Source organism: Elephantulus edwardii, unplaced genomic scaffold (genome assembly GCF_000299155.1).
Source record: "Elephantulus edwardii isolate Elephantulus edwardi_28Jun2011 unplaced genomic scaffold, EleEdw1.0 scaffold00113, whole genome shotgun sequence".
Classification (NCBI taxonomy): domain Eukaryota; kingdom Metazoa; phylum Chordata; class Mammalia; order Macroscelidea; family Macroscelididae; genus Elephantulus; species Elephantulus edwardii.
This window is the reverse complement of record NW_006399863.1, coordinates 4,139,050-4,154,571: the sequence shown is the minus strand read 5'-3', so window position 1 is coordinate 4,154,571 and position 15,522 is coordinate 4,139,050. Positions and strand designations below refer to the sequence as shown.

General features: G+C 40.7%; 1 protein-coding gene across 1 annotated transcript in view; it reads right to left on the bottom strand.

The window, feature by feature from the left end:
- ARHGEF3 (Rho guanine nucleotide exchange factor (GEF) 3) overlaps positions 1-15,522 on the bottom strand; it is a 363,011-nt gene that overhangs the window by 156,015 nt on the left and 191,474 nt on the right. Inside the window, exon 3 of the mRNA XM_006892215.1 lies at positions 4,789-4,851. Coding sequence (XP_006892277.1) covers positions 4,789-4,851 — 63 coding nt within the window. The remainder of the gene's footprint in view (positions 1-4,788; positions 4,852-15,522) is intronic.

The window sequence follows — 15,522 nt, the reverse complement described above, 5'->3', positions numbered from 1 at the left end:
CACATCACCATGCCTCACCCCCACCCACTGCCACTGAATCAGTTCCCACTTACAGTGACCCGCTACTGGGTTTCCAAAGCTGTAAATCCTTACTCCATCTTTCACCTTTGGAGCATTGGTAGATTTGAACTGCTGACCTTCTGCTTAGCAATGAAACTAACACACAACTCACTACAACACAAGGGCTTCTTCCATGCCTTAAGACTCTTCCAAGTTCCTCTGCAAGAAGAATTTTTAACATGGGATCCATTCTCTGCAACTGCACACCACTTCTCGTAAGATTTTCTAGAATGCTATTAAAGGGTCTGTGAATCCCAAACAAATAAGGATTCTTGTTCTGTAAGAGCCAGCTTTATTTCTTAGATCATTCACTTTTATTTGTCTTCTACATTCAAGTTCAATAAGAGACTGGAGAGGAATTTAGGACAAGCTCTCTTGTAGGCAACTATCAGAACAGTTATTTGAACTTTTAAAGGACACCAGGGGTCAGTGGGAACATTCATGGTTATCATCACTCAGACATCCTAAATAAGCCACATACTTGTTTAATCAAGGGGAAGGATTTCATCCTTGTTAACAACCCTTAATCTTACACTGAAGATGCGTTTCTTGAACTAAAGGGTGTGTGTACTGCCCCTCACATATACAGTAGAAGAGCTCACTGGGTATTTTTTATGAGTTTGCTCCACTTTCAACCCATCAACCTCTGTTTACCAAGAGTCAATTGTGCACGGCTTTTCAAGATGAACCTCAATGGAAACTTGACTAAGACCCCAAAAGATCCCATCCCCTCAACTTTTTGTTCAAAAACATGTGATTAATGTCGTTCCATTTATCAAATGGAATAAAAATTGAAAGTTACTCATTTTCCTTCCCTAAGTGCTCATATCTTCCAGTCTGACTCATCCATTGAAGCCCACCTTATTTTTTTCAGGTACTTTCCACTACATATTAAGTAGACTCCAAACACCCTCTAGCACCAGTGTCAGTATGTTAAGGGACTAAGACCCTATTGGACACCACCATTTAAAAGCACAAAGGTAAAGTTCCTTTGAACAGCCCACAAAGCCATTTACTGGTTGGGACAATTAATAAGAATCATATTTATTTAGACAATGTTGCCTTTATGGCAAATGTCTTCCCATCCCTGGCTCCACTGCCCACTTTCGTCAACTGAACTCATCTCTACTGAGTGTCCCTAAGCCCCCAATGTAGGAGATAATGAATATTAGTAACACTCTTTTCATGTCCACATCTGAATCTACCACACATCCTGTCATCTCTGTATGACTCCAGATTGTCAGAAGAACTGGTAAAACACCAGTTACCATGTCACTCTAACAATTTCTAGGATTCTCCCAAGTTTTTGGATTATTACAAATATTATGTGGCAATATCTGAAGGATATTATGTTCATGTTTAGAAAATCTCCTTTCCAAAGTTTCAGAAAAAATCAGGTATCAGAGTTGAGGTTGACCAAGGGGAATCCCTATGTACAGCTCTATTAGTGATAAAGATGTTGCCATTATTAGCATAGTAATGATGTTACTCTCAGTGGTAATGATGTTACTCTCTATGCCAATGATGTTACTCTCAGTGCTAATGATGTTACTCTTGGTGGTAATGATGTTACTCTCCATGTTAATGATGTTACTCTTGATGCAAATTATGTTACTCTTGCATAAAAGTCTCTGACAATCACAAAACATGATAATTAAACAAAATAAATAAACATTTTCTGCATCTTACAAGAAGAAAAGAAGTCACTTTACCCTTTAACTGAATTCTTAATGACTTTAAAGAGAAGACAAGACCTTTATGTCTTCAAGACAAAAATAAGAATTGCAATAATAATTTCAAACACCTTTCATTTAAGAGAATTTTGTGCTTATGAAGCTCTGGTGGTGCAAGTGCTTGGCTGCTAAGCAAAAGGTTGGTGGTTTGAACCCACCCAGCAGGCCATGGAAAAAAGATCTAGTGACCTGCTGTCATACAGATTACAGCCCAGGAAACACAATGCGGCTATTTTACTCTGACATATGGAGTCGCTGACCCAAGCACTGACTCAACAGTACCCAACCAAGACGGCAGTGGCTCTTTGATAAGAAACTCCACAAGACACATTTACTTACAAACTAAGTATCAATATACAGGTGAAGGGGAAATGTATGATGACATATGATGACATATGATCTTAGAAAAGATCTAGATTGAACTTCTATCTACATCTCCCTGGGGTTCCACTTGCAAAGTGAAGTGACTGGATTATATAACCATTTAGGATGCTTTACATGCAAACAGTCAAGAATTCTAGTAATTCTATGACTTTAAAAATATTCTAGAAACATGCTAAAGAAAGGTTTACACATAGATAAGAACTGTTCTTGGTTACCAGGGATGGGGAGGGAAGAAGAGGGGTGGAAAATTAGTTAACAAACACTAATGATGTTGTTATTGTTTGCTGTCGAGTTGGGATTGGCCCATAATTGACCCTCCAGCAGATTTTCTGAGACATACAAAGGAAAACAGACAATAGAAACATATTAAGATGGTTAAAGGGAATGACAATAACCAATAAGGGTATGCCACTAAAGAAAGTCACAGAGAGATATAGAAGGATTAATGGAAATAAAAATTACAGGAAGGAAATAGGAAAAGTATGATTACATTGCAGGCATTAAATGGAATGTTACAGAAACAAATACATATAAATGGTTGAATAAAAATTAATTTGCTCTGTAAACTATCACTCAAATCACAAGATCAGAAAATAGAGTTGGAAAAAATAGTATTGATAGCAGAAAACTTGTAACTGATAAGAGAAATTTTATAGATGTTACTTTTCAGTAATGAACCAGTTAGTGAGTACAGTAATACTACAATCTAATTTTTGTCCTGTTTCCATGACAACTTAGTAAACTAGCCCAACACTATCAAAATAATGGCCCAAAGACAGGAACAGCCAAGCACCATCTGATGAAATAAAGATGCTCAAGTACATTCATCGGATGGTAGCTTGAACTGTCCACTCTGACTGGATGGCAGTAATTAAACATGCTGGGACAACACTGTTTCTTCTGGTAAAGAAACAGTATTTAAAGAGAATAATCTTTGCTCAATGAAGTTTTAAATTGTCATATTGGTTTTTTAATATCTTATTGTAATTTTAAAACACAAAAATCCCCAAACCAAATGAGAAAATTGAAGCTCAGAGAAGGAAAGTAACTCGCTGTATGACTACTGAAGACAGAGCCAGGGTCAAGTCACAGCTCTTAATTACTAGTTTAGGGGTCTTCTCATCGCATACCAGTCACTTTCCAGGTCTTTGTAGAGGAACTAGACAAGAGTCTAATTTCAGAAGGATCTACTATGAACAAGAGCTATATGCCAAGGAAGTGAAAAAAATTAGACTTAGGGATGCCAGGGTCAATTCTGAGGTCCCCACTCAGGATAATGAGGCCTCAGATACCCTGGTAGACCTGCCTACTGCATTGCTACCACGCAAAGAACACTGATGAAATCAAGCATTGAAGACGGTCTGAAAATGTGCAAGAATTTTCCCCCCCTCTCAATCAGAAATACCAGCATTCAGTTACCAAATCACTTCAATAGCTTTTGCAAACTTTTATTTTTTCTAAAAGAATTTATTTGGTATATAGAAAAACTTTTATCCAATGTGACAATATTGAGCAAGTTTTGCCAATATCTACTGAGTATTCAATGCATCCAAAGCAATTCTGAAACAGAGTGAAGAACATGTTTTTCTTTTCTATATGACCTCGGTGAATATGTGTTGTTGTTGTTATGTGCCGTCGAGTCGCCTGCGACTCATAGCGACTCTATGTACAACAGCCCTAAACTCCGCTCTGTCCTGTGCCAATCGCACTGTCTCTGACACTCCCATCCCAATTATCCCAGTCACGGAAGTGAATATGTATAAAATGCAAATTTATGTTTTTAAAAAAAAACAAAACAAAACAAAAAACTCACAACCCAAAGTTGAGACTAACATTAGGTAGGTGCCTAATATGAGAGCGCTGGTGGTATAGTCCACAGAGCACTATGCTGCTAACCACAGATCTCTGGCATTTGGAACCCACTGTGGTGCCAAGGGAGAAAGATGGCTAATCTCCTCCCATAGCCTTGGAAGCCCTCTGGGAGGCCGGCTATAAATTGGATCCAAATCAACAGAAATGAGAGTTTGAGTTAATTAGTATCAGGCAGTAAGTCAAGTAGTCTTACTTTCAATGTTGTATTTAAGCTGCACAAAACCTCTGTTCAACTAAGTCTTTTCAACCCTACGATGAGGAAACAAAGACAGAGAAAGGTATTACTGAACCATTAAATTTAGAAATCCAGATCCAGAAGAAAATTGGCGGAATCCAAAACTACTTCACCATGCTGTGGAAGATTTTTCCTGGTCTTTGGCCCTCTGACTGTCTGAGTGGGGCTAACCTGTCAACAATTCTCAAAGGGAAATGAAAAGCTGGCCCAATTCTTGAGCCAGGCTCTAAAACAGCAATGTTGATCTAGTCTATTCAGGTTTGCTGGTGGTGTAGGTCATTTTATGAGAAAAACCCACAATTAATAAGTAAATTAGTGGAGACATTTACGTTGGCCATGTAGCTTCCTCCAATGAAATACAGTATTTTTTAAAAAACTTTTCTCCTATATCACAGATTCCATGCTCAGGGCCTGACAATCCACTTAAAACTCACAGCGTATCAACAAATATGCTCTGAGAAGAGATGAGTTAGGCACAGGGAAGGCCGTAAGAACTGTACTCACACTTATGTCGAGGCTACATAGACTAACAGCATCTTCATCTTGGGCACTCTGCTTCCGTTTTCGCTGCAAAACAAACAATAAGACAAAGTTCAAATGTAAACAGGGATGATGGTTCTGAGGAAAGAACGGGATAAAAGCAATCAAACAGCACATGCATCATTGCTATCATCTTGGCTAAAATCTTTAAGCTACAAAAATGAACAAGTCCAAGAACATCTGAGAAATTACAGGAAACAAGCTCTGGGATAATTGGTGTGGGTGACTATTTTTATTCATGCTACTAACATTTTGTTCTTTTTTATATTTCCTTTTTTTCTAGATGCCCCCGTATATCAAGGCCTAGAAATCCAGATATAATTTAAGATTCTGACAAGGTGGGAAGAAGAGTCTAGGCTGCAAAGCAAATTTTATTTCCCTGAAAGAAATAAAATTTCACTTTTAGGGCTCTTCTATATTTGGATAATTAAAATTTGCTCTAAAACTCATCCAAGGTCCTGATGAAATGGAAGAACAAGAATGCTGGAAGAAGCCTATATATCTTCCCCCCTACACCCAAGATTGTTTGTTTCTTTAAATTTTTATTCACAGTCATAAAGAGTCATTATTCAAAACAGAATTGTAACTGAACTGAACTTATTACCAGGGACATTTCTGTCTTCTTAGACATGGAAAGGTAGATTTACATTAAATCCATTTTTAAATTTTTTATAGTGAATTTCCAGAGCAAATTGGTTTTTTATTCAACAATTCATACATGGGTTTGTTGTTTTTGGTTTTTTGGGGGGTTTTGGGGTGGCATTAATTGCAGTTCCCACAATGTAAACAGCGTCTTCCCTATTTTCTCCCCACATGTAACATATCTACTCATCCGTGTTTCCTAGTCCAACCTGCCTTCTGAGCTTCATCCTGGGGTAAATGCTGCCTCTTTTTGTATTGGTTATTCCAGGGAATGAATAACCACTTCATGCTACTGTTCACCTTTTATTCCTTTTGTTTGGTTATAACATGGGAGTGAGTTTACTTCTAGACTTGAAAGATGTCTAAGAGCCACAGTCTTAAGGGTTCCACCAGTCTCTATCATGTCAATAAATTTAGTCTAGGGAGCTCTGGTGGCAAGAAGCTGCACTGCAATCCCAGAGGTATGTGGTTCAATTCCACCAGACGCTCTGATGGAAAAGGAGGGGCAATCTCCTCCTGTACCAGTCAGATCTGATTATACGGCGCACACACACACACACACACACACACACACACACACACACTACAATTAAAAAAATAAATTTAGTCTATTTTATTACTTTTACTTTTGTTTCACATTTTTCTTCAATTCTAATCAGAATTTCCATTTACAACCAAAATAAAGCTCATCAAGAGAGCTATTTACCTTTCTTTCACAACCTTTATCAACCAATCAAGTATTTATTTATTGAATCTCTAATCTCTGTCAGGTTGCTAGGAGAGGCTATTCTTTGGAAAGGGTTATCATGCTTGGAAAGGTGGAGGCACAACGAAGGAGAGGAAGATTCTCAACTAGATGGATTGACACAGCGACTGCAGCAATGTGCTCAGGTGTGTAGAGATGGTGAAGAGGGCACAGGAGAAGACAGGATTGAGATCTGTGGTTCACAGGGTCATGCTGAACTCTACAGTACTTAACAACAAAAAACAACAGAGATCTGTGACTTGCTCTGTCTCCTGATACTATTTAAGAGAATCCTGCCAATGGACCAGAATCATCAGCACGAGGCTCTGTGGAGTCCAGAAACATGTGGAGACTTCACTCCCAAAGAGGTCCAACTCCTCTGTCTCTATTAGAATCCTGAGATGGGGAGCTTGAATAAAAGTAGAGACTGGGAAGCAGCCTGACCTGTTCTTCATTATTCAGTCACCACGCACCTCTTCAATTATTTCTTCACTTAACTCCAGAAAAAATTTACTGAGCACCTACTATGTGCCAGGCCCGGAGTTTGTGCCTTGGAATGCAAAGACCACTGAGAGTCCATCACTTGGGGTTGATGAACTCACATTTAGGTAAGAACCACAGATCCTGAAACAATGAACTATAAATTCAGGAAGATGCCCTTTGCCACTTTAGCCAAATGTCCTAGAGAAAATGACTTCACTTTGCTGAGTCACCTTTTCCTCAGCTCTAACTTGGAGATAACTATATGAGTCTCTATTCTCAAAGAGGGAAGAGTAAATACAGGTATGCTTTTATATTGTAGTGGAGTTTCTGATACATAGTTGTTGTTTGGTGTGTTGAGTTGGTTTCAACTCATAGAATATGTAACAGATTGAAACCCAACCCAATCCTGAGCCATCCTTACAATCTCAACTATAACTAAACCCACTGTTAAGTCAATATACTTTACTTTTTCTAAAAAGCATTCATTGTTACACATTTTCTTCCCTCTTCCTTCCCACCCTCTCCCTTAGTCCACTTTGCAATGCACTTCTTATTCCAGATTGTCATACATACAATTCCTCATCATAGATTCCTTTTGACTGTTCTTCCCTTCATCTGTTCTAATGCAGGTTTCATTATCTATCCCACTTTTCCTATTCTTTCCCCCAACCCCCATGACTGTCTTATTTTATAACAATGGTGCTAAGCAGTATTTGTCCTTTTGTGACTGAGATGTTTCACTCAGCCTAATGACACTCATGCTGTGTAATGTTTTTCAATGCTGTGTAAATATTCCACTGTGTGAAAATATCATAGTTTTTAAAAATCCATTTGTTTGTGGATGGACATTTGGGATGCCTCCATCTCTTCGCTATTGTGAATCATGCAGCAATAAACATGGGTGTGCATATGTCAACATATCTTCTTGAAGGTTTTCCTCTTTTTAACTGGTCTTCCCTCCACTTTTCTAAACATGATGACTCTTCTTAAGGTCTAGACTCTCCTCACAAGTGCAAAGTACGTGACATGAAGTCTAACCATCCTTGCTTCTAAGGAGCACTCCGGTCACCACTTCTTCCAAAATGGATTTGTTATTTTTGTTTTTTGTCATTGCATGATATGGTCAATATTTTTGGCCAACACCACAATTCAAAGGTATGCATTTTGCTTCAGTCTTTATGTATTATCCATCTTCACATGCATATAAGGCAACCGAAAATGCCATGGCTTGAGTTATGGGCATCTTTGTCTGTCTGTCTGGCTCCTTTCATTTTAAAGAGGTATATTGACAGGAATTGATGGCATACCAAATTACAATTTCAACAAACAGATGCCAACCTGGATGCACACATCAGGTTGTGCCAAAAAATCTGGAGGACAATGACCTGGCCAACTCACTGGAATAGATCTATATTTGTTCCCATTCCAAGAAAAGGTGACCCTACAGAGCATGGAAATTACCGAACAATATCATTAATATCACATGCAAGCAAGATCCTGCTGACAATTATCTAAAAACAACCGGAACAGCACATCAGCAAACTGCCAGATGTACAGGCTGGGTTGAGAAGAGGCCATGGCACTACGGATATTATAACCAGTGTTAGATGGATCTTAGCTGCAAGTAGAGTATCAGAGAAGTGTCTGTGTTTCATTGACTATGCAAAGGCATTTGTGTTTTACAACAAACTGTGGCTAACTCTGAGAAGAATGGGAATCCCAGAACACTTGATTGTATTTACGCAAAACCTATACTTGGACCAGGAGGCAGTCATTAGAACAAAGCAAGAAAACACTGCATGGTTGAAAGTCAGGAAAGGTATATACCAGGAATGCATCCTATCGCCATACTTTCTGAATCTGTATGTGGAACAGATCATCCAGGAGGCTGTGCTCTATGAGGAGGAATGTTGGAGGAAGATTTATCAACAACCTGTGTTAGGCAGATGACACAACCTTGGTTGCCGAAACTGAGGGGGACCTGAGGCATTGAAGCTCTACATCAAGAAAACAAAGATTCTGACCACTGGACTGACTGACAGCATCATAATAAATGATGAAGAGATTGGTATTGTTAACAGTTCCAGCTTGCTTGGCTCTACAATCAACACTCTTAATAGCAGCCAGGAAGTGAAAAGATGAATTGCATTGGGAAACTCTGCTGTCAGAGACCTCGCCAGAGTACTGAAGAGCCATGATGTCAGTCTGGAGACCAAGGTGCACCTGATCCAGGCCATGTTCTTTGTAATTACTTGCTATGCAACAGTGAACTGGACAATGACTAAGGATGACAGAAGAAAAGTTGATGCCTTTACATTGTGGTGCTGAAGAAGCATATTGAACATACCACAGACTGCTTAGAGAACAAACAGATTTATCCTATAGAGAGTGAAAACAAGCTGTTCCTTGGAGGCAAGGTTTTGAAGCTCTGTCTGACATATTTGAGGCATGTTGCAAGGAGGGACCAATCCTTGGAGAAGGACCAGCCTGGAAGGGTAAAGGGTCTACACAAGAGAAGAAGACCTTGAATGAGATGGATTGCCACTGTGACAGTGGCAATGGGATCAGCTGTGTCAAAGATGGTGAGTTTGGCTCAGGATAGGACAAGGTTCCAAGCCATTGTTCACAGGGTCACTATGAGACAGAGATGACTCAATAACACATATCAACAAGAAGAAATGATGAAGAGGAATTTGCCAGACAACTTTATACATAGCCAGCTGCCTATATACTTACGACTCTTCAAGATTCAATCAATTATTCCACTTGAACAATGATAATATGTGCAGCAGAATCATCTAAGGAATCATTTTAGGTTTTGATGAATACAGAGATTTAATCATTTTAAATGTTAGTGCCAGTTGCCAGCTCTAGAAATACACAATCAACTATGCTGGGCTAGTGCCCAGGATTCTTGCATCTTAACAAACTTACCAAATGATTTCTTGGAAGTGATTACTTTTTGTACTATCAGGTCAGAATTGACCCTGAGCTGACCCTCCAGCAGGTTTTCAGAGGCAGTACATCACATGAGAGGAGATTGTTCATCTTTCTCCCATGGACCAGCTGGGAATTCGCACAGGGTGCCTTTGGGTTGGCAGTGCCACTCCTTACTCACTAGGCCACCAGGGACGTGATGGAGAGAGTTCAATGCTCCACTTGAGGGCATTGCAGAGAAAGGATGGTCACTTAACACAACGTCGCATTTGTCAGGATATCTCTGTTTTATCACCCAAACCCGTTAAAGTGGCACTGTCATGGCAGAGAGGATATATTTATATGGTAAACTTTTGAGGTAAATATCACAAGGATTAAGAAAGGCATCCTTGAGTACAGCAAAGGGTTAAGTGGTAGGCTACTAACGGAAAGGTTGGCAGTTCTAGTCTGTTCAATGGACTTTGAAAGAAAAGAGTTGGGTGATCTTGTTCTGAAAAATAAACCACTAATAACCTGATGGAGTTCAGCACTATTCTGACACATATTACATTGTTTGCTGTGAGCTGGAGTCAGCTTCACTGCAACTGGTTACTGATATGACAAGGGGGTGGGGGGAAGCTCCATTCTATGGGTCAACAAACTGAGGCTTGGAATTTAAAAAGCTTGCTCAAAGTTACCCCAGGATAGTGTAACCCTTTAAATCCAGGATTCTAACCCCAATGACAAAGCTTTCTCATACACCATTTAAAGCATGTACAGGTTGTCTCACTCACCATTCTGAATGCCTGATACGGCCTGTATTGAGGAGGAGTGGGAAGTACAGCAAATGAGAGAATGTTAAAAGCAATCAGCAATGTGCTGGAGTGGAGGACTGGGGAGCACTGTGTCAGCATCTTGCTGCCCAGGGTAGCCCACGTCCTTCCTAAAGTTAGCTTCTCCTGCTCTGAGATGGTACCATGCTATGTCTGTGATCTTGGAAAGGGACATGAAGAGACTGAGGCCCTGAGGTACCAATCAGAAATAATGGTCACCAGGATGAGAGACTTATAGTTGATGTGTGTACAGACCCTAGAAAAAGACCTGGCATGTAACAAGTGCATAATAAATGGTAGATCCTTTTACTTATGCACAAGCTGTGACACAGGTGTATGCTACTACCTGTATCATCAGATGATAGAATTTTATGGTCCTCTAATTCCATTCCCAGTGCTCAATGACACTGTCAACAAGACATTTTTAATAGTAGTCTACTATTCCAGCACAGTCTACCACACTCTTGTAACTTGTGTGCTACTGTTATATTGGAAGCGAGGCCACAGGTATTGTAAATACCAGCAGGGCCACCAAGACTGAGACAGAGTAGGAAGAAAGGCCCAGCAGGTCACTTCCAAATCAAGACAGAACAGTACTCAATGTAATGCTGGACGATGAGTGCTATAGGCTGGAAGATGCTCGCAATTCACTACAGCTATACAAATGGCTTGAGTACACTGACAACTGTGATGATGGAGCAATACCAGACAGCACTTCACTCTTTTGTGTATAGGTTCTCCACACGTCAAAGCTAACTCAATGGCAACTCACCAACCACAATCCCCAGAAACTCAGGAAAGGACAGGAAAGGCTTCATGGCTCAGAGACACATGGCCCTCTCCACACCCACCCACCACACCATCCAGATCTTGAACCCCGCAGCACGAGTGAATCCAAACCCATTTCCTGCAGCACAATGTCACAGGCCTCAGGTGTCAAATCCTGAAAACAAATGCCCTCCAGCTTTCCTTTTAATTAAGCCATGGCCGCTTCATCCAAGACAGAAAGATTTTTTTAATCATCCACACATTTTACAAAAGCAATACTGGGTAGGCTGTCAGAGTGGATTTTCTTTGAGATTTTTATTACGGTGGAGCAGAGACCAACCACTGCCAGTCATAAAGACAGAGAATAAAGCATAAACTGTGGGCCTGATGCAAAAACATGACTATGGGTTCCTCAGTCATTGGTGCATTCACACAATTATCACTAAGCACCTTCCACATGCACATTCACATGCTGAGGCCTGGATACGGGAGTGAACGAGAAGGGCCTGCTCCCTGCCTACTCACAGGCAGTAAATAGGAAAACAAAACAATTGCTGACATCTCTGCTTTGAAGAGCCAGAGAAGGTGCTGAGACACAGACTTATAGGGAAAAGCCATTTATTTATTTTTTTATTTATTTTAGTGGCAGAACTGAAAGCATATTTATTATGCACAGAACAGGAAAATTAGTTGAATTAGGTGATGGTGGGAAAGGAGCAATGTGGAAAAAGCAATTTTATTATTTTTTTTTCTGATTTGGGTGAAAGTTTACCAAGCAAATTGGTTCCCCCCTCAACAATTCATACGCATTGCGTTTCATGACAATGATTAGAAGCCTCACGTTGTAACAGCATCCTTCCCACTTCCTCCCTGTGTTTCTCATTTCCACTTGTCCTTCTTTCCTATTCCTTTCTGCCTTTTGAGCTTTATCCCTTGGCACATGCTGTCTAGATGAACTCAAATGATTTATGGTTCTAAGGAGTAAAGGTGAGTCATCTTAGAGCTGATGTTACCTAATTGTTTTCTGGTTTGACCTCTAGAGACATAGGCCTTGACAAGACTTATCTATAATGTTCATATTTCCCCAAATGGTAGTGTATGAGGTTTTGCTGATATTCTTGGTCCTGCTTCCACTGGCAAGCTTGTCCTCTTCAACAATTACTCAACTCCAGGTGGGGAATGGGAGAGGGAGTGGAGGGAACCAAGCTGACCAATCAAGTGGGTAAGGGGAAAAAACACCAAAAAACCAAACCTCTAACAATCTACGTTATGCAGATGACACAACCCTGCTTGCTGAAACTAAGGAGGACCTCATGCACTTGCTGCGAAGGGTCAAGGACTGCAGCCTTCAGTATGGACTGAGGCTCAATGTCAAGAAGACAAAGATTCTCACCACTGGACCAATTGGTAGCATCAGGATGGATGGCGAAGAGATTGAGATTGTTTACAGCTTCAGTTTTCTCTGCTCCATGGTCAATACTCTTGGCACCAGCAGCCAGGAAATAAAAAAACGTTTTGCGATGGGAAAGTCTGCTGTTAGGGACCTCTCTAAAGTACTCAAGAGCAACAGTGTCTCTCTGGAGACTAGGGTCCACCTGATACAGGTCATGGTCTTTGCAATCACTTGTTATGCATCGGAGAGTTGGACAATGACTAGGGAGGATAGAAGGAAAATTGATGCCTTTGAGCTGTGGTGCTGGAGAAGAGTATTGAATGTACCATGGACTGCCAAGAAAACAAACAGATCCATCCTAGAGAGGGTTAAACCAGGCTACTCCTTGGAGGCAAGGATTCTGGGGCTTCGTCTGACATACTTTGGATATGTTGTAAAGAGAGACAGGTCCTTGGAGAGGGACATCATGCTTGGGAGGGTAGAGGGACAGCGCAGGAGGGGAAGACCCTCTATGAGGTGGATTGATTCAGTGACTGGGGTAATCAGGATGGGTGTGTCAGAGGCAGTGCAACTGGCACAAGATAGAGCAGGGTTTAGGGCTGTTGTACGTAGGGCCGCTATGAGTCACAAATGACTCAATGGCACATAACAACAACAACAAAAACAATTTCAGAATTAAAAAAAAAAGACCAGACGTATTAGCCTTATAGAGGCTAGAAGAACACCTGAGTATGTGGCCCTTAGATACTCTTTGAGCCTCAAACAGAACCCACTTCCCAGGGACCAGCTTGGAGCCAAACCAACGATAAGCCTGTGATGTGAATAACACCAGGGAGGAGCTGACTTCTTAGCAGAATCAACTATACAAGACCAAAATGACAGCTCAGAGGCAGGAGGAGCGGGAACGAAGGGTGAATGGAAACAGGGAAACCAGCTAGGATTGGGGAAGAATGCTGTTAAATTGAGGAGGGTGTAGCCAATGTCACAAGCAAAAATGTACATAAAGTGTTGACTGGAAAATTAGTTTGTAAAATTTCACCCAAATTAAAGTACAAACTTAAAAAAGTAAAACATAACTATGACTTTTTGCTCTCAAGTGGGCTAGAAGATGAGCCTCGTCACCTGAATTTTCCAGGGATCCCTGACTTAGTGTGGCATCCATTCCAGTGACACCACTCTAAGACCCAAAGCAGTTCTGATCTAAGTTGTATGTTGTTGCTGTTAAATGCCGTCGAGTCGCAGGCCACTCATAGTGACCCTATGAAGGAGAGTCCTTGACGCTTGGGTGCCTTTCATCCTCTCTCCAGGTTCATAGGGTTTCCGGAGGCAAGCTATTATGGAAGTGGATGCCACTCCTCCTTCCAACTAAGTTGTATACCTCAATTATTTTATTACATTTTTCTTTATCATTAGCTTTTATTATCAGTATTGTCATAAATTAGACCTTTATTCATTTTGGTAGGTCATATACATTACATATAAACTTACATTTAAATGTTATTGTTGTTGATTGCCTTCAAGCCAAGCACAACTCATAGAGACCCTATGAACAAAAGGCCTAAAGCCCCTCTACAACTATCAAATTTATCAAAGTTCATAGCGTTTCAGAAGGCATGTTGTTTAGGAATTGGAACACACACACACACATACACACACACACACACATACACTTTAAAACAAACAAATCATAAAAACAGATAGTCTTCGCTCAGTTTGTCACAACTTAAATATATCAAGAGTTTGGGACCACCTTTACTTCTCTCTCGTGCATCAGAACGCACTAACAGGTTACTCGGCGGAGGTTTCCCTGGGCAGGAAGGACACTATCTGTGAACTGTCTACATTTATACATGTGGTCTGACAGCTTCTCAGTCAACATGAGAGACGATGCACCTGCCCTGCCATTGTCAATTCCATGAAGTGAAGGCACAGCCCACTTCCCTTTCTAGCATGAAAACAAAGTACCTTGATTGAGCCCAATGATTCTGCTTTAGTCTATGCTTTCTGACTGGAGCATGTAATTGTCAACACCCAGTGCCTTGTAACAAGTGGTAGGTCAATAAATAATTTTTGAATGGGTGACAAAAACACTGAATAAAGAAGGTCACTGTTCTTGAGGGAACACCCTTCCCCTCAACCTGGATGCCAAGATTGAAGCAAAACCTCAAAAGCTAAGGTCACTGAAAGCTGAAATCCTCCAATCCCCAATTTCCTTGAGTGCTCAACCTGTAAGGTCAAGCAGAGTCTTGCTTTTCAAACAGGAAAGAGATTTTTCCTTTTAGTGGGAACACTTAATTTACTTAAAATGTACACACACAGTATGCAAAGACCATGCTCTACCTCCTACTTTGTTGAGCAAGTAGCTGGAGTCTTTAAAGCTTTTGAGCTTTAATAGAAAGAAAATAAAATGCAGACACTCGTTAGGGGAAATCAAAGTGATTCAGACATTACGTTCAAGTGGGATGTTGCTTGTTGCACAAGAGTAGGAAACTCAGGTCTGTGGTGTGCGTCCATGGACAACAAATTGAGCATACTCGCCTTGAACAATAGCATGAGGACTCAGTTTCTGTGATTTCTTGTTGTTAGGTGTTGAGTCAAGTAGGACTCATAGAAACCCTCTGAACAACAGATCTGAACCTTGCCCTATCTTGGGCCCCACTCAGTATCTCCGCCGTGCTTACGCACATTGCTGCAGTCACTTTGCTAGTCCATCTTGTTGGGGGTATTTGGAGGCCTCTGTGTCTATCTAGGGGTGGTGAGGAGAGGCTGATGAGAATCTGTGGCAACACTGTTCCTGAGTACAGACGGTATTGGATTCTGTTTCCTTAGTCCTGAAGACTATGTAGTTGATGGTGAGACTTTCTAGAAGAGCTTTGCCATTAAAAAGTTGCTCATGCTTCTCTGGATAACCATCGAGA